The following is a 19,594-nucleotide window of genomic DNA, read 5'->3' as shown; positions in this document are numbered from 1 at the left end:
TCAAAATCAAGATTTCAAGTCCAAGGGCGTTCAGTGTTATGAATGTGGTGGTTATGGCCATATTGCTGCAGATTGTGGAAACAACAAAGGTAAGAAATCGTACACACTTACCTGGAGTGATTCTGACGATTCTGACAATGGTGAACCAGCAGAACCACAGACAGGAAACTTTGTTGCATTCCATGGAAATATGTACCACCCTGATGACGTTGAAGAGCGTGCAAACTACGAGAAGTTCTTCAAAATCCCAGATTTTGTAGACTACAGTGAAGTAACAAGAGACTCAAATCAGGTGCAACCTATCACACAAGAGGTAGCTGAGGAGATACAGACCGACGATGAGGATGTTGACCCTGCAGAAGCTTATGAAGAGCTATACAAAAACTGGTACAAGGTAAGTAAGCTGAATCTTAAGTTAATTAAGAATGTTGAGTCTCTAGAATTGGAAAATTCAGCCCTAAAGACCTTTGTAGAGGAACTTAAGATTGATTTAGATACAAAGGTTTCAAATGAACAACACCTGCAAAAAGAAAACTCAGCACTGAAATCATCAGTAGAAAAACTTAAGACTGATTTAGATGCAAAAGTTTCAAATGAACTATATCTGCACAAGGAATTGGAAAGTTTCAAAAAACGTGTTAGAATGTTGAACACAGGGACCAATAGTCTAAATGAAATTCTTCAGTCCCAAGGGAACAACCATAACAAAGCAGGTCTAGGATTCACAAGCAGGCAGGGAAATCATAAAACCGCATGGGTGCCCGAAATGAAGTCCAGGAGAAACACAGAAGGCATAAGGTACATAAACAGATTTCTTAACAAAAGATGTTTCAGATGCACCATGAAAGGACATGGTTGGAGAAGCTGCGGACAAATCAAACCACGGCAAGTGTGGCGACCCAAGCAAACTTGCTTGACGATAAAATGATTTTTTAAAAATGCTTAATTTATTTTTTGTTTTATTTTTTTAATTATTTAACTTTCATCATGTTAGTTTGTTTTGCAGATTCAATTATACACTTGTTTAAAAAAAAAAAAAAAACAACAAAAAAAAAGAGAAGAAAAAATCAGACCTTGTACACCAGATGAAGAGAAGTTCATTGTAAAGTGAAGATTGATAATATTCTGGCAAAGCTTCGTCATGAAGACATAGAGAATATAGATGTTCCTTCTGAGGTTGCGTCATCTTCGGCTTCGTCCTCTGATGATGACTCACCGGCTTCCTCTTCTTTTTGATGAATAGTCCATGGGTAACTTCTCTCAATTTTTGGTCTTAGTGAATTTAATAATGTTGTTTTTTTTCATGAAGTAGTATATTAGTAGTTGGTGGATAGAACCTGTATCAGAAACTTTTTCCCCGATCACATGACTTGATTTATCCATCACCAAATTCAAGCCTTCAAATCCTACATTGTTCTACGTGCTCAGAAATAGAAATGCATTGCACCTTTTGATTGAGATTGATGTTGCTTTCTTTGCTGTTCTTCTTACTATATGCGCAAACAAAATCCATATTCTTGATCAATGTTGTCTTACCTATGTGACATGCTACATTTCTTGAGGTGTACCTAGAAGAGGGCTACCCGCACTTAATATGGTTCAAAAAGAACCTGAGAAGAGTACGGTGTGAAAGCTATCTAGTGTACGTTTCACTTAGAAGAGGGCTACCCGTACTTAATATGGTTCAAAAAGAACATGAGAAGAGTCCGGTGTGAAAGCTGTCTAATGTGATTCTTTTTAAGCGACCTCATTTATGCTATCCGTGTCTACACATAGGCTTCATAGACAACATATCCTATCGGTGCTAAACTGCCAAAAGCCCTTGAAAACAATGTTACACTCCCTTCTATCCACTTATTGCTTATATATTGCTCTTGATTGAATTCCGACTTTATTACTTCACTAATACTATGCTTGAGTTGCCTTTGGCACTTGTTTATCAAAAGGGGGAGTATACGTAAGGGGAGTCAAAGCAAGCAAGTCAGGGGAGCATACAAAGGGGGAGTACAAAGTAAGGGGGAGTTAAGTTATTTGGAGTTTGTTTGATCAACATATGCCAAAGGGGGAGATTGTTGGTACAAATTAATTGGCATATGTTATGTGTATTGGCATATAAAATCAAACAATATTAAGAAGCATATACTAAAGGAATTATGAATGCAAAATATGATGTGTGGAGCAAAATATGATGTGTGGAGTAAAATGAGGAATATGAAGTGTGGCACAAAATGTGGAGGTGTTTTTAAAGAAAAGTCAGCAAGTGGCATTTAATGAATTAGTCTTGAAAAAATATGTGATCAAGATTAATTCCCTTTCTCACATCCATGCAACATGCCTGATCATGGGATGGACTTCCTAAAAACAAGGGTCTACAAAACACTATAAAAGGGGAGTCATGTAATGAGATCAAAGTGAAGTTTCAGGGAGTAACAATTCAAGAGTCAGTGACTACACAAAAGAAACTTCAAATGTTCGGGTCTAGAAACGAGTACTAAATTTGGAGAAGCAGCTCCGCGCAGTACTAGTACACCTTGAGTCGAAATCCAGGTTGGCATACAATTTGTGTAATTGGTAGATTAGCTCAAATTGTATTTAAAATTTTCTTACTGAGTTATTGTATAAGGTTGGCGTTAAAATAGGTGGTAGGCCTAGTTTTGTAAATCGGTTGAACCTTGTACTTGTAAAAACCAGCGGGTTGATCTAGTGGAAATTTTTGGGCGTGGCCCCGCAGATTAGGAGTGTTCTCCGAACTGCGTTATTAAATTGGTGCGTTCTTTTTTTTACATTATATCTATTAGGAGTATTATCAAGAGTAATTGTCTCTTGCCTATTTCCCTAGTTAAATATAGTGTTTATTCGTGGATATTCTGCATTACATATTTACATGTACTGATAGTACATTATTTTATAGTACTATAAAATAGTACAATAATTTGCTTGAAACGAGCTTACCAAATTTTTGTGTGCAATTTAATTTACCACTCTTTAAAATAAGAAATTTAATGAATAATATTTTACAATGTTAATCATAAAAACATCTAAGGTTAAAATTTTCAAATGGAGAGATAAATTTGTAACTTCTATAGTTTGTGTAATTGGTTAAACATAAATTTGTAACTTTCTATAATGTTTAAATTTGATTGATTAAAATATTAAGTTACTTATTTTCAAAAAAAAATAAATATTAAGTGACTTTTTTTTTTTTGAAAGCCAATTAAGTGACTTAATATTTCAGTAACATACAATTGTATCTCAATTTAGTGAATTACACAAATGAGAAGTAAAGACCGAAGAGCTTTCAACTCCTGCTGCTCATTGGTCATTGGGTTATGTGAAAGGTCTAAGGCTTTCAAGATTATGTAAAGCCCAATATGTGAAGCACGACATTCACTAACCATTTACTTCTATAGGACTAAAAATTATTGGCTTGACATTTTTAAGATTGTTTTTGAAGAATGATTAAATATATGAAATATGTTTTCAAAAAAAAATTATATGAAATATAAATGGAAAATAAGTGGAGAAGGATTAGAGCATCTCTAATAGTGAAAATTAAAGGAGAGAAACATGGTTGGAGGTGAGTGAAGATTATTCTCCGAAAATAAAATTGTTGGAGGACAAAAAGTGGTCATCCCACAATATACTATGATCAAAGGTAAATTAAAAATAGATTGGCACCTATAAATTGAGAATTAAAAGTTGAATTAATAAATTTAGGATTAGAAGTTAAATTAACTCTATACTATTTTAAGAAAAAATCATGATTTTATTCCATTAATGATACTCATATGTAGATTCAATCAATAAATTATAACCATATACAAAAATATTCTTTTAATTAAGTATAAAGTGACATTTTTCATTCACCACTAACAAATTACGAAGAATGTTGGAATAACAAGTACGGAGTATGTGACTATGGACATATTCAAGCTAAGTGTGCAAATAACAAAGAGAAGAAACCATTCACATTAATGTGAACCAAACAAGGAAATTCAAATTTTATTTTATTTTTTGCATATCCAATTTCTAATAAAATAGAATTCCTATTCTTTCAAAATGTCTTCGGTTAACCAAAGGTGCTATAATTAGATTAGATTCTTTTCTAAATCTCTTCTCGAGACCAAGAAGAGATTTAGATGATATTTCTAAAAGAATCTTACTGTGTATATATTTTCGAAGATTTAATTTACTATTTAACGAGTTTGGGAAATAGTGAATGCACAGGGAATATCAACAATTTCACTCTAATTTATCTATGCGTGCATATAGTCCTTTCATCTTCACTTCATTGATTTGTGTGCTTCAGCCCAAAGCACACTGTAAACACAAAAAATTCGAAATTGTATATATTCACAAAATTGGGTTACAGTGTATGTGTAATTCAAGTTGCAGGTACAAAATCTCTGTACAAAATCTCTGTATAGTCCTCTGATTCTTCACTAACGTGTTCTACTGAAGTGCCTCCGGGTCTCAAGTGGCGTAGCCTCCGGGATTCAACTGACGTAGCTTCCGGGATTCAAATGGCGTAGTTTTCCGGAATTCAAACGGCGTGGCCTTCCGGGATTCAAGGGCGTGATATTCAACCGGAACCGTCAAAGTACTTCAAGTTTCTAACTGCTTCAGAATGCCTTCAAAGCCTTCAAAAGCTCTCAAGTCTTCAATCCTCAAGGTGTGTTTTAAATGTGAAATGAGGGGCTCTATTTATAGTGGAGTGTGCAACCAATTTCCCTCAACAAACTCCCTAATTAATTAATTAAATAATTAATTAATTAATTAAGGGAATGAACATTTCCATAATCAAGTCCAGGTTCAAAACTCTATCATCTAATTCAAATTCAAATTAATTATAATTATTAAATTCAAATATAATAAAATTATATTTAAATTATAATTATAATTATTATTAAATTCAAATATGAATCGGGCTTGGACCATTAATTAACTCAACAACCCAACATCAATTTTAATTGGGCTAATCATTTTAATTTAATTTTCAAAGCCCAATTAATTAAATTGGTCCAATAATCCTATCTCAAACTGAGCCCAATAATAATTTATTAATCCATTCTCCGGGTTCAAATTTTCCGTGTCTACACACACCATTTACTAGTCATCTTGATAAAATAGAAGCAGATTAAATAGACTTCGATTATGTTATAGTGCATGTCAATCATCTTGTTTTGTGTATAGAGTGAGTTAAGCAGAATTGAGCTCCTCATATCATGGCGGCTAAACAGCAAGAATCGCGACTTTCCTTGTTTTGTGTATAGAGTGAGACAGCTCTTGTATAACTTGTACAAGAGTGTAGAGGTGTTAGACGATAAATGCTTTGGTTCTTGCCTTAAGTCTGTTATTCTCAATCCTCAGTTTGCGCAATATCATAACTGCAAGAAGCAGCCTCTTAAATTGGATGAACGAATAGAGAACATAATAAGAATTTTGCTGGGGAACCTTCATTTTTCATAGCTTTAGACAATTTGGACGTTAAGCCTTTGTCTTCTTCAAGTTTTCTCATATTGAAGGAACTAAAAGTGCCTTTCAGTGATATTAAAGAACAGGTGATCACTGTCGGAATGAAAGAGGTAATTACGCTACCATTGAATTGAAGGAACATATATGTTTGCACTAAGTTATGTGTACAGTAGTACAGTGTATGTATAATGTTTATATGGTTATAGTTATAGTTATTTCTCCTGCTGCTTACAGGCATTGAGCTTACTGAAGGCAGCTCTTACATCACCCTCATCAGCTCTAACAAATGGCCTATCCTCCTTTTGGCAGAAGAAGCAGGATGCAGCATAGTATCAGTCTATCATATACTAAGAAAATATTGGGTTTGATAAATTGTAGCCTTATTTCATCAGTTCTTTGTATTTCCTTGATGTTAAGTCTCGATGTAGCAGTGTCCGTTTGCTTTGCATTGTTGTTTGAAGACATGTCTTTTGGAGTCATGGAATGAATTATATTGCCCTTGGTTTGGTTTGGCTAATTTGCTTGTGTTCTTTTCTTTTTTCTTGCTATGTTGAGCTATTCTTACATGGAGTAAAAATTCGTCAATAACCATATAGAGATGATTGATTTTTTATTTTGAGTGTCAATTGTCAAATGTCGTTAAAAATAGTCTTCACCTATAAATTTAAGACCAAAAGTTGAATTAACTTTACTATTTTAAAAAAAAAATCACGATTTTATTCAATTAATGATACTCATATTGTATATTCAATCAATAAATTATTACCATATACAAAAAATTCTTTTAATTAGGTGTCAAGTGACATTTTTCATCCACCACTAACAAATTACGGAGTATGTTAATATTAACAATGCATTTTAAATTGTTGAAGACATTTGAATGTGCGAATAACAAGTGCGTGACTATGGACATATTCAAACTGACTGTGCAAACGACAAAGGGAAGAAATCATTCACATTAACATGAACCAAACAATGAAATTCAAATTCCATTTTATTGTTTGCATATCCCATTTCTAATAGAATAGAATTTTTATTCTTTCAAAAATGTCTTCCGTTAGAAGGTGCTATAAGCGATTTAGATGATACTCCGTATTTCAAAAAAAAAACCTTACTCTGTATTTTTGAACATTTAATTTACTGTTTAACGAGTTTGGGAAATAGTGAATGCATAGGGAAGATCAACAATTCCACTCTAATTTATGGGGAAAGAGTGTATAATCTATGTGTGCATATCTCCGTGATCCTTGTTGCATGTTCGACTTCTCGTATTCATATATATAGTCCTTTCATCTTCACTTCATTAATTTGTGTGCTTCAGCATTAAGAAATGCCCAAAGCACTCCATTTACTAGTCATCTTGATAAAATGGAAGCATATTAAATAGACTTGGATTCTGTTATATATAGTGCATGCCGATCATCTTGTTTACTGTATAGAGTGAGTTAAGCTGACTTGATCTACTCATATCATGGCGGCTAAACAGCAAGAATCGCGACTTTCGTTGAAGCTGTTGATAGATGAGAAGAGCAATCGAGTAGTTGCTGCGGAAGCGCACAAGGAGTTTGTGGAAATACTTTTCAGTTTCCTCACCCTCCCCATGGGAACGATAATCAGGGTAACCAGCAGTGGAGACACAAAAAACCCTGTAACAACAATCGGGTGTATGAACAATCTGTACCGTGGTGTTGAAAAACTGAGCAATGAAAATTGGGAGACAGAGAACTGCAAAACCATGGTGCTTCGCCCACGAAATCCACTAGGGGACTACTGCCAGAAGTTGAAACTGAACATCGATGGATCTTGGTCCAATACGTACTACCGTTGTTCTTGTTGCCGTTCTAGGTTTAGCTGGTACCCAAATGTAAGCTGCTCATGGAGAATGAAGACAACCCAGGAAATTACCGCTGCTGATTTGAGGTCCGGGGGGGTAAATAATAAGCGTGCGTTTTTGCAGAAGGGGAGGACAATGTTTATAATCAGTGATGATTTACAAATCAGACCTGCTTGTCCAATCGTTCTAGCTCAACTTCTATCCAGTCTGGGTTTAAGTGAAATTGATGGAATCAGGGAGATGCTGGTAGAAGTTAGCAAGGATCAGGTAACGCCCATCCTTTACTCTCCATCTCATCTCATCTCATCTGGATCTATTTTGTAAAACATAATGATTACAAATGAATGAATGAATGAGTGAATGAATCCCCTTCCCCTTTCCTGCTGGCTGGCCTTTTGCAGGTAATCTGTCTGCTTGCACGTTCACTGGTTTCAGAGTCTCCTTTGAGTGATTTATTTCTGCCTAATAATCCTACAAAACATGAGACAAAATTGCCTAAGCCTGAGACTGAGAGGACATTTCAGAAAAGTGAGACAACTGAAGAAACTGAGGCCCCCACTCTGAGTCTTCAAGTAACATTAAACAAGTCAACAAACAAGTTATTGTTTGCTAAGGCCACTAATGAGTTCTTTGATTTCCTCTGTACCTTTCTAACCATTCCTATTGGATCAATCATACATGTTTTTAAAACAAACTCAGGGGGGTTACAAGGATGCATATACAACTTGTACACGAGTGTAGAGGAGTTGGAAGATACATGGATTTGGTCTATCGATAAGTCTGCTATTCTCAATCCTGGGATTGCGCAATATCATAACTGCAAGAAGCAGCCTCTTAAATTAGATGAACTGATAGAGAGCAAATATCTGCTTGATCCTAGGCCTTACGAGAATTTTGCTGTGCTATCTTCTTTATTCATAGTTTTAGACAATTTGGACGTGAAGCCTTTGTCTTCTGCTTCAAGTTCCCTCATATTGAGGGAACTAAAAGTGCCTTTCAGTGATATTGAAGAACAGGTGATCACTGTCGGAATGAATGAGGTAATTGAGCACTGAACATATTTGCACTTAAATATGTGTACAGTAACTACAGTGTATGTGTATATATATATCGTTACAATTTCTCCTGTTTACAGGCATTGAGCTTACTAAAGGCTGCTCTTACATCACCATCTTCAGCTCTAACAAATGGCCTAGCCTCCTTTTTGCAGAAGAACAAGCAGGAAGCATAATAGCAGATATTATGGAAGTCGTGGTTGGTTTTATTAATTAAAGCCTCAGAAGTTCAGCTCTATAATCTTGTAGTACTCTTTTTTTTTTTTTTGGTAAATTTACAAGGTCTTTCTCTCTGTCCGTCTAAAGGTCCGGGGTCCACCTATATTTGCTCCGGGAGGCACGGGAGCTGGTCCAGGGGAATCGTCACTTATGGGAGTTCAACCCAGGTTCTCCCGAAATTCCTCACCACAAAGAGAGCTCACTTGCCACTTGTGCTACCCCATTGGGTTCTAATCTTGTAGTACTCTTGTTATACTTCTGAGTGACAATATATTTGAAACCTTTATAAATTGTGTAATTAACTAAATATGCATTATTTTCTATTTCTAATTATTGTAGAATTTTCCAACATGATATAACCTATTCTACTCTTTGTCCCAATTTATTGCATTTTGGGCAATCCAAGCTAAGTTAATTAAAAATTAACCTCATAATCATAGGGTGTCTACTTTTAAGAATTTCTTATAAGAGTTGTTTATTAAAAATTAACCTCATAACCTCATATAGTGAAATGATAGCAGAACTTACCTATCTTATAGCGACTCAACTGCTTTTTATACCATCGGATTCATTTCTATGTATAAATTACTTTAGATTATGAAATGTTGTTGGTCATTTTTAAAATCTACTGAGGCAGTTTCATAGTGTAAGAAGATATTAAAGATTTTCAAATCAAGCAGAAGCAATGACTATAAAATCATGAGGAAAAACTCAAATTAGTCATTGAATTACATATAGAAATGCAATCATATCACTAAGCGCAAGCCCGTCAGCAATGAATTTTGTCATTTTTTTTTCCAGGCCGCTACCAAAGGAAATGAAGGGAAAAAGAGGGTGAAAAAAAAAACATTGTTAGGAAAAGAAAGGTATTTAGCAGCTCTAAGTGCACATCACGCGCCGCACCTGAGGTGAAACCACTTGTTATACCGTGGATCCCAGGATCTATTTTGCAAGGTGAACCTTGGGTGTATTTTTAGTATTAGAATTGGTGAACTTCTAGATTATTGTATTTTTAAATTGAGAATTTGTGAATACAATATATGGTCATCATAAATTGTAAAATTTTAAAAGGTAAATTATGAACTTTTAGTATGTAAATTGTGTATTTTAGATCCAGATTCACTTTGTCGGGCGAAGCAGGCAGATTTTTTGTGTGACCATGGGTCTCACAAAAACATCACTTGCAGTCATGTTTTTCCTCTATATTTACTCTTCTCCCCTCCCTTCCACTTATACAAAAGAAAAAGAAAAAAAAAAACATAGATTTGGATGTCCAGACTGAAAAAAGTGCAATTAAGTTTGCAAACAAGCCAAGATTGTGATATTACACCCAAATGACTTATTCTACGAGTTACTTGCAGATACCATGCTTATGTGACATTTATCTTTTTAAAATTAAAAAAAAAACAAATTAATATACTTTATTGTTTATCATTACCAAAATTAGCGTTTAAAATAATATTTTCAATAGAGTTGATCAAAATATATTTCCTTTTTTTAACAAAATAATATGAAAATTAATTAAAAATGATTTTTTAACAAAAAGACGTTGAGTTTTATTAATTATGTAATTAATTAAACATTCTATTGTTAAGTATTCACATTGTACAGATTTTGAATCCTATCAAAGACCACAAAATGAGACTATCAATTGTTATTGCATGGACCATCTATGTGGACCATGGTCCATAACGACGTCATCTCTCCATTTAAGGAGATATGAAGTCATTAGATGCGTGACGCACGTCGCGCATCTTTCTCTTCTTTTTTTTTTTTTTTAAATATAAAAATTCCTTCCTCTTTCTCGGATGAAGAACTACCGTCTTCCTTGCTCTCTTGGACGCCATCTCCACTGCGCTGCTACAAACACACAAGAAGGCAACCATCCGACAATTATAATATAATCAATCTCTCCTATATTATCTTGCATTCATATAATTTGAATTACTGATTTAAATAAACAAATTCAACATTCAATTAGTTATGCATGAGCATCTCTTATATAATCTTGCATTGATATACTTGAGGTACTTTTAAAAATAAATATTGAACATTATCTCATTTGCGTAATGCGCCTGAAAAACTAGGATATTAAATAAGTTCAAAGCATATATTGAAGTCCAAATTGACTAAATAAAGAGAAATAAATCAAATAATCAAATTCTTCATTCTTTCTTTATGAATTTATTTCCACTTAAAAATTTCTAGAGCATATGCTTTAGTTTTATTAGTTGATTAATTAATTAGTGGTTTATTATGTCATTTATGGGTTTTATTATGGAATATTTATTTACATGTGTTAATTCAAAGGATTAGTTTTAAATTAAAAAAATTAATGTTAATATTAATTCTTTAATTCTTGATTATGAGTTTTGTCTCAGTACTTCAAATTTTAGAATATTAAGTTAATAAAATTGAATCATGTGCTCCATCCAACTAAAAAACCTAAACTGATAGTTGGACTGGACATTTATGTTTATATTATATTTATATGCTCACAAATAAGTAAAATGAATTTTTTTTTTTTTTTAAACAAGTAAAATGAATATAAGTTAATTGAGATTGTAAATTTTATCGATAATTTTGGTGTTCCGGACATTATTTTTCTGGATCTGTCGTAACTGTGGGGAACGAGTATATAATGTATGGGTGCACCCGCGAATGTTCAACTTCTCGTATTCATAGACCTTTCTTCTTCACTTTATTGATTTGTGTTTTATCCTGTCGCCTCTGTTGTGTGCTTCACCATTAATAAAGCTTTGCAAACTCTTCCTGCTTAAGACAAGCCCAAAATAAAGCACTCAATTTACTTTTTTTTTGAAAGGTAAAGCACTCAATTTACTAGTCATCATGATAAAGTGTGAGCAGATTAAATATGTTCCTTCCAGACTTTGATTCTGTTATACCTTATCTTGTTTTGTGTATAGACTATAGAATCAGTTGAGTGTTTGCTGGGATCAGATTGCTCATAACATAAACATGGCGGCTAATCAGCAAGAATCGCGACTTTCCTTGAAGCTGTTGATAGATGAGAAGAGCAATCGGGTAGTTGCTGCGGAAGCGCACAAGGAGTTTGTGGAAATACTTTTCAGCTTCCTCACCCTCCCCATGGGAACGATAGTCAGGGCCACCAGTAGTGCAGAGACAGAAGACCCTGTAACAATCGGGTGTATGAACAATCTGTACCGTGGTATTGAAAAACTGAGCAATGAAAATTGGGAGACAGAGAAATGCAAGAGAATGGTGCTTCATCCACGAAATCCACTAGGGTTCTTCTGCCAGAAGTTGAAAGTGAACATCGATGATTCTTGGTCCAATACGAAGTACAAGTGTTCTCGGTGCGCTTGTTTGAGCTGGCACCCAAATTTAAGCTGCAAATGTAGACAGAAGACAATCCTGAAAATTACGGGTGAGGTAAAGAATGAGGGTGCGTTTTTGGGGAAGGGGAGGACAATGTTCATAATCAGTGATGATTTACAAATCAGACCTGCTTGTCCAATCGTTCTAGCTCAACTTCTATCCAATCTGGGTTTAAGTGAAATTGATGGAATCAGGGAGATGTTGGTAGAAGTTAGCAAGGAGCAGGTAACGCCAATCCTTTCTATCTATTTTTGAAATTAAATATAATGCTTATGAATGAATGAATGAATCCCCTTCCCCTTCCCTGCCGGCCGGCCTTTTGCAGGTAATCTGTCTGCTTGCACGTTCACTGGTTTCAGAGTCTCCTTTGACTGATGTGTTTCTGCCAAATCCTAATCCTAATCAAGGAGCATTATTGAGCATGCCTGAGAGAAAATTGCCCAAGACTGAGAGGACATTGCAGACAACTGAACAAAATGAGGCCCCCACTCCCACTCTGAATCTTCAAGTAACATTAAACAAGTCAACAAACAAGTTATTGTTTGCTAAGGCCACTAATGAGTTCTTTGATTTCCTCTGTACCTTTCTAACCATTCCTCTTGGATCGATCATACATGTTTTCAAAGGAAAGCTGGGGTTAGGAGGATGCATATACAACTTGTACAACAGTGTAGAGGAGTTAGAAGATAAATGGATTTGTTCTAGCGTTAAGTCTGCTATTCTCAATCCTTGGATTGCGCAATATCATAACTGCAAGAAGCAGCCTCTTAAATTGAATGAACTAATAGAGAGCAAATATCTGGTTGACCCTAGGCCTAACAAGAATTTTGCAGGGGAACCTTCTTTATTCATAGTTTTCGACAATTTGGACGTGAAGCCTTTGTCTTCTGCTTCAAGTTCCCTCATATTGAGGGAACTAAAAGTTCCTTTCAGTGATGTTGAAGAACAGGTGATCACCGTCGGAATGAAAGAGGTAATTAAGCTACCATTGAATTGAAGGAACATATTTGCACTAAATTATGTGTAGTGTATGTATAATGTATATATAGTTACAGTTATAGTTATTTCTCCTGCTGCTTACAGGCATTGAGCTTACTGAAGGCAGCTCTTACATCACCATCATCAGCTCTAACAAATGGCCTAGCCTCCTTTTGGCTGAAGAAGAAGCCGTTTACTGATTTTCTTAGTTTAAGTCTATCAAGATTGGTTTTTCTTTTTGTGATCTTTTGCAAGCTAGGGACACAAGAAGTTTAAGCCTTCTCAGTAAATCAAATGTGTCTTCTATCTATTGGATATTCATGAATTGGAAGATTCTACTACTATTAAAAAGGGATTTTGTTGTCCAATTAGAGAGAATATTGGAATGAAAAATAGGAGTGGTGTGTAGCATTACTTTTTGTTAACAATGTTGAGCTTTGTAAATGTAGTATTGTATTGAAGTTGATAGTGTTCATGAATTTCAATGCATAATGAAAGTATTACAATATGCTACGTAGTTATACTAAGACACAATAGTGTAATATGGTAGGTAAGGTTGATTTTATTATTGCCTAAAGTAAGAAGCATGGTGGCCGAAAAGGGTCTAACTACACGTAATATTCGGAAGCTAGGCTCGAATTAGTACAACAATAGCTTAGTCTAAGTATTGAAATTAGAGGGCATATAAAGTACAATGATATGGGGATGGGGATGGAGAGCGGGGAGAGTCAGATAGAGAGGCTTCGGTTAACAGTACCTGTTGGATAAGGATCAAACTCGTTACACTATACTAGGAAGGAGATCTTATTTATACCAAATAACATGTTGACATAATGATGACGTGCTGCTAATGGAGCTTTTATAATGTTCCTTGATTGGACATTCAAGTTAGTTATGACACATTTAGGTTGCAAATGTGATGGATGGTGAACTGATAGTGAGCTTACCTTTCTTGTAGCGATTTAACTGCTTTTCCCACCATCGAATGCATTTTTAAGTATAAACTAATTTAGATTATGTAATGTTGTTGGTGATTTTTTTAATATATTGATAAGTGCAAAAGACGCCACATTTACAAGGTCATTCTAGGATCATCTTGCACATGATCGAAAGCTTTTATGTTTGATTTTGGCCCTCAATTGAGTTAAAATGCTTGATGTTATCATCGGACCCCGTTCCACGCTTTGTTAATCGTTTTGTAGGTGAAAAGATGTACAAAAAGGCAGAACATGGCAACATTTCGGAGAAGGATTCACGAGTCGAAGTCGGAGTGCATAATGGACCGTGGACGCGCGTCCACACCTGCGTCCGATTTTTGGCTCTCTGAAGTTGAAGTCTGTGCAGCAGAAGTCTGATGGACGCGCCAGTGGACGCGCGTCCACCCGGCGATTTTACTCCATATTTAAGATATTTTGGCGGAAAAGAAAGGGGATGACTCCATTCATCCACCATTCCACACCCTAGACTTTCTCTCTCTAGGATTAGCCTAGAGAGATCTCTCCAAATTCACTCCACATTGCAATACTTAGGTTTAGATTAGAATTAGAGAAGAATTCTATTGTTGCAAGCATCGTGATCTATATTCAAGTTCAAGTTCAAAGTTTAATTTCAAGCTAAGTCTTCCTTTTAATTTCTTGTATTCCTTTTACCTTTTGCCATTTCAATTCCAAGTATGATTAGATAGATCTTTGTGGATTTGGACTGAGCAATGTTGTATGGATGTTCTTGAGCTTTGAATGGATCAATTAGGTTGCAATTGCTTGATTATGAGTTTGGTTGTGTGAGTGGTGATCCTCTTTGACTCTTGTGTAGGGGTGATCAACCTATATGAGAGGTGTTTGGAGAAGGAGTCTCATCTATGAGAGTAGAGTTACTCCTTAGCCTAGCCTAGTACATTTCCCTCTCACCTTTGAGAAAAGGGAGAAGTGGAAGATAAGAGGCACATAACGTGTTTGACAAAATGCCTCTCCTAGCCTAGTGATCACAAGGATGACATTACGGTCTAAGGAGTGAGTCCATTGACCACGAGAGTGATGGTGGTGTTGGTGACCTTATCTCATTTTCGTTATCTAAGTGTTGCTAGCCTAATATCTTAAGAAATCAAGGATACCTATATGAGTTGCAAGATCCAAATCCTCCTTTCCAATTGATTGTTTCTAATATTTGTTCCTTATTTTCATTATGTTTCATGCACTTTTCTTACTATGTTTGGGTTAGCTTTCAAACACTAAACACTCTTGTGCTTAATTCCCTTACCGTTCAAATTCACTCATTGCCGTCCTTTGAGAACGATACTCGGAAATCTTTCCGTTTTAACACCGATTTCTTTCCATCCATCGCGAAAACTACAACTCATCATATATTAAGGCAGTTTCATAGTCTAAGAAGATATTAAAGATTTTCAAATCAAGCAGAAGCAATGATTATGAAAATCATAAGGAAAAAATCAAATTAGGCATTGAATTACATATAAAAATGCAATCATATTACTCAGAGGAAGCCCATCAGCAATGAATTCTGTTAGAATTTTTCACTCCACCAGGGAAAACAAGTGGAGGAAAAAAAAAAAGAAAAAAAAAAGTTTTACGCTCCAAGTGTACATCACGCACACCCGGGGCGAAACCATTTGTTATACCATGGATCATGGTCTACCTTGCAAGATGGACATTGGTTCTAAATTGGGTATTTTTAGTATTGGAATTATGAACTTTTAAAATATAAATTGTATTTCTAATTTGAAAATTTGTGAATACAATACATGGTCATCATAAATTGTGAGTCATCATAAATTGTGAATTTTTAAAAAATAAATTATGAACATTTAGTATGTAATTTGTATATCTTTGAACCGTGTTTATCTTGCAATGTGGATTCGAGTTCACAAAATAATTTGTGCGAAACAAGCAAATTTTTTGTGGGAAGTGGGTCTCACAAAAACCATCAGTAGAAGTCATTTTTTCCCTCTATCTTGACTTATTCTGCGGGTTACTTGCAAATACCATGTTTATGTGACATTTATCTTTCTTTGCATATCCAATTTCTAATAAAATAGAATTTCTATTCTTTCAAAAATGTCTTCCGTTAGCCAAAGGTGCTATAAGAGATTTAGATGATATTTCTAAAAAAAAAAATCTTACTCTGTATTATTGAAGATTTAGTAATTTAACGAGTTTGGGAAATAGTGAATACATAGGGAATATCAACAATTCCACTCTAATTTATGGGGAAAGAGTGTATGGTGTATAATCTATGTGTGCATATATCCGTGTTGCATGTTCGACTTCTCGTATTCATATATAGTCCTTTCATCTTCACTTCATTGATTTGTGTGCTTCAGCATTAAGAAAGCTTCAGGAAACAGATTAAATATCTTCCTTCCAGACATCTATTTTGTTATAGTGCATGCCAATCATCTTATTTTGTGTACAGAGTGAGTTAAGCTGAATTGAGCTCCTCATAACATGGCGGCTAAGCAGCAAGAATCGAGACTTTCCTTGAAGCTTTTGATAGATGAGAAGAGCAATCGAGTAGTTGCTGCGGAAGCGCACAAGGAGTTTGTGGAAATACTTTTCAGCTTCCTCACCCTCCCTATGGGAACGATAATCAGGGTCACCAGCAGTGGAGACACAAAAAACCCTGTAACATCAATCGGGTGTATGAACAATCTGTACCGTGCTGTTGAAAAACTGAGCAATGAAAATTGGCAGACAGAGAACTGCAAAACCATTGTGCTTCGTCCTCGAAATCCACTAGGGAACTACAGCCAGAAGTTGAAACTGAACATCGATGAATCTTGGTCCAATACGTACTACCGTTGTTCTCGGTGCTGTATATGGATGAGCTGGTACCCAAATTTAAGCTGCACATGTGGAGGGAAGATAACCCGTACAACTACGGCTGGGATAAAGAATGAGGGTGCGTTTTTGCAGAAGGGGAGGACAATGTTCATAATCAGTGATGATTTACAAATCAGACCTTCTTGTCCAAGCGTTCTAGCTCAACTTCTATACAATCTGGGTTTAAGTGATATGGATGGAATCCGGGAGATGTTGGTAGAAGTTAGCAAGGAGCAGGTAACGCCAATCCTTTACTCTCCATCTGATCTGATATGTATCTATTTTTTGACATTAAATATAATGGTTGAATGAATCCCCTTCCCTGCCGGCCGGCCTTTTCCAGGTAATCTTTCTGCTTGCACGTTCACTGGTTTCAGAGTCTGCTTTGAGTGATGTGTTTCTGCCTAATAATCCTACAAAACATGAGACAAAATTCCCTAAGCCTGAGACTGAGAGTACATTGCAGACAACTGAACAAAATGAGGCCCCCACCCCCACTCTGAATCTTCAAGTAACATTAAACAAGTCAACAAACAAGATATTGTTTGCTAAGGCCACTAATGAGTTCTTTGATTTCCTCTGTACCTTTCTAACCATTCCTCTTGGATCAATCATACATGTCCTTAAAAGAAACTTTGGGGGGTTAGGAGGATGCATAAACAACTTGTACACTAGTGTAGAGGAGTTGGAAGATAAATGGTTTGGCTCTAGTGCGAAGTCTGATATTCTCAATGCTTGGATTGCACAATATCATAACTGCAAGAAGCAGCCTCTTAATTTGGATGAACTAATAGAGAGCAAACTTCTGCTTGACCCTAGGCCTAACCAGAATTTTGCAGGGGAACCTTTGTTATTCGTAGTTTTAGACAATTTGGACGTGAAGCCTTTGTCTTCTGCTTCAAGTTCCCTCATATTGAGGGAACTAAAATTGCCTTTCAGTGATGTTGAAGATCAAGTGATCACCGTTGGTATGAATGAGGTAATTGAGCACTGAACATATTTGCACTTAAATATGTGTACAGTAACTACAGTGTATGATATGTTTCAGTACTTTGACTACGTACTTTGACTACGCATCACAGGTCTGTGGTTGACAGATGAAGAGGGTTTACCTATGGTGGCTGATAACAGTGAGAGAGGGAGAGAGAAGTTGGTGGAAGAAACTTCCTTTTGATTTTATTCAATTCCAACTTCCTAAGACAATCTAATACTCTCCCTATATATAGGAGTTAAAAGCTTTAGGACATAAGGAAACAATATTCTAAAATATACTTACCTAAAGTAATATAGGCAACTACTAATAAACTAGGAAATAAGATATCTAAGTATATTGGTAGCAGAATCTGTATTGCATCCGTGTATATATATATAGTTATAGTTACTTAGCTTCTCATGTTTACAGGCATTGAGCTTACTGAAGGCTGCTCTTACATCACCATCATCAGCTCTAACAAATGGCCTAGCCTCCTTTTTGCAGAAGAAGAAGCTGGAAGCATAATAGCAGATTCTAGGAAAATTTTCGGTGGTTTAATTTTGTTAATTAAAGCCTCACAGCTTCAGCTCTATAATCTTGTAGTATTCTTGCTGTACTTCAGAGTGACAATAATATACTTGAAGCCTTTTGAAATTGTGTAATTAACTAAATATGCATCATTTTCTATTTCTAATTATTGTAGAATTTTCCTGCATGATATAACCTCTTCTGCTCTTTGTCCCAATTTATTGCATTTTGGGCTATCCAATCTAAGTTAGTTAGACAATTAACTTGATAATCAAAATGTGTTCAAACAAGTTTAATTTTATCTGTTTGAGTCGATCAAGATTGATTTTTCTATTTGTAATCCTTTGCAAGCTAAGTTCACAAGATTGGCCTTGCCCAAATCATACATTTGGATACCGGTTTAAAATTTCTAGGTAAATTTAATGAGACTTCTATTTATTAGGTGTTCATGAATTGGAAGATTCAGTGTCGTCCTAATAAAAATTGGGGCCCTGTACAATATATAAATTTGGTGTATTTTTTAAGTAATTTTTATATGTAAATAATAGTTATTCAAAAATATAAATATTCTATAAAAATACATCTAAAAGTTCATTTAAATAGTGACATGCGCCGTGCATATTTAGACCCAACATCATCTACTAAAATTTTGATATTAACTTCTTCCAAAAGCTCATTTTCAATGGAGATTAAAGCTAGAGTTAATACCACAAATGATCCCTGACTATTGTGGTAGTACTCCTTTTAGTCCTCGACTTTCAATTCGACCACAAATGATCCTCTGACTTTTATTTTTGCCCACAAATAGTCCTTCATTAAAATTTCTGTTAAATAGGTGTTAAATCTAGGGGTATTATCGTCAAATTAATATATATAATGGTCATAAAATAAAAATGTTTAGAATTTTTCACCAACAAGCATAATTGAAACAATTAACAAATTAAATATAAATACTCCTAAATAAAAAGACAATAAACCTTATTCTCGTAATTATGCGTACAAAATAAAGATTTAATATTAGAGCTATTTGTTTTAATTTAACCAACAGATTAAAATGGAAGATTTTTTTTTAAAACCTTACTTCTTCTCCCAAAAACCTTGCTTTCATCATTTTCATGGTTGTTCATACATGGCCGATTAATAGTTTTCACTTTTCATTAATCGATCAAACATTTTGTTCTAGACATAACTGAAGGTTATCACCGTTGAATTAATAATTTAATATAATTAATCAAATAATTGCGAACATTAATCATGGATTTTTATTTAATTTGTTCATTTATGTAATTTGTCACGCCCATTTTGTTTTTATATTTATTAACTTAATGTTTATTAA

The 19,594-nt window shown here is 34.9% G+C and overlaps 3 protein-coding genes across 3 annotated transcripts; all 3 read left to right on the top strand.

Moving 5' to 3' along the window:
- The first annotated feature begins 6,946 nt into the window (after positions 1-6,946).
- Positions 6,947-8,540, top strand: LOC116006852. The gene is made up of 3 exons (XM_031247350.1): positions 6,947-7,576; positions 7,711-8,349; positions 8,445-8,540. Exons 1-3 carry the CDS (start codon positions 6,947-6,949, stop codon positions 8,538-8,540), a joined length of 1,365 nt encoding a protein of 454 aa, XP_031103210.1.
- Positions 8,541-11,296: 2,756 nt separating this feature from the next.
- On the top strand, positions 11,297-13,429 carry LOC116007254. The gene is made up of 4 exons (XM_031247880.1): positions 11,297-11,407; positions 11,511-12,168; positions 12,269-12,916; positions 13,027-13,429. The coding sequence occupies exons 2-4, from the start codon at positions 11,563-11,565 to the stop codon at positions 13,195-13,197; spliced, it is 1,425 nt and encodes a 474-aa protein (XP_031103740.1). The 5' UTR covers positions 11,297-11,407; positions 11,511-11,562; the 3' UTR covers positions 13,198-13,429.
- A 2,953-nt stretch (positions 13,430-16,382) lies between these two features.
- Positions 16,383-18,255, top strand: LOC116006851. Its single transcript, XM_031247348.1, has 3 exons — positions 16,383-16,994; positions 17,101-17,736; positions 18,160-18,255. The coding sequence occupies exons 1-3, from the start codon at positions 16,383-16,385 to the stop codon at positions 18,253-18,255; spliced, it is 1,344 nt and encodes a 447-aa protein (XP_031103208.1).
- Positions 18,256-19,594: the final 1,339 nt, after the last annotated feature.

This window comes from Ipomoea triloba, chromosome 15, assembly GCF_003576645.1.
Source record: "Ipomoea triloba cultivar NCNSP0323 chromosome 15, ASM357664v1".
NCBI classification, from domain to species: Eukaryota; Viridiplantae; Streptophyta; class Magnoliopsida; order Solanales; family Convolvulaceae; genus Ipomoea; species Ipomoea triloba.
This window is presented reverse-complemented; position numbering and strand designations above follow the sequence as displayed.

Coding starts and splice junctions, on each gene's coding strand:
- LOC116006852 (XM_031247350.1), top strand. CDS start 6,947: ATGGCGGCTAAACAGCAAGAATCGCGACTTTCGTTGAAGCTGTTGATA. Junction 7,577..7,710: donor TAGAAGTTAGCAAGGATCAG/GTAACGCCCATC, acceptor GGCCTTTTGCAG/GTAATCTGTCTGCTTGCACG. Junction 8,350..8,444: donor TCACTGTCGGAATGAATGAG/GTAATTGAGCAC, acceptor TCCTGTTTACAG/GCATTGAGCTTACTAAAGGC.
- LOC116007254 (XM_031247880.1), top strand. CDS start 11,563: ATGGCGGCTAATCAGCAAGAATCGCGACTTTCCTTGAAGCTGTTGATA. Junction 12,169..12,268: donor TAGAAGTTAGCAAGGAGCAG/GTAACGCCAATC, acceptor GGCCTTTTGCAG/GTAATCTGTCTGCTTGCACG. Junction 12,917..13,026: donor TCACCGTCGGAATGAAAGAG/GTAATTAAGCTA, acceptor TGCTGCTTACAG/GCATTGAGCTTACTGAAGGC.
- LOC116006851 (XM_031247348.1), top strand. CDS start 16,383: ATGGCGGCTAAGCAGCAAGAATCGAGACTTTCCTTGAAGCTTTTGATA. Junction 16,995..17,100: donor TAGAAGTTAGCAAGGAGCAG/GTAACGCCAATC, acceptor GGCCTTTTCCAG/GTAATCTTTCTGCTTGCACG. Junction 17,737..18,159: donor TCACCGTTGGTATGAATGAG/GTAATTGAGCAC, acceptor TCATGTTTACAG/GCATTGAGCTTACTGAAGGC.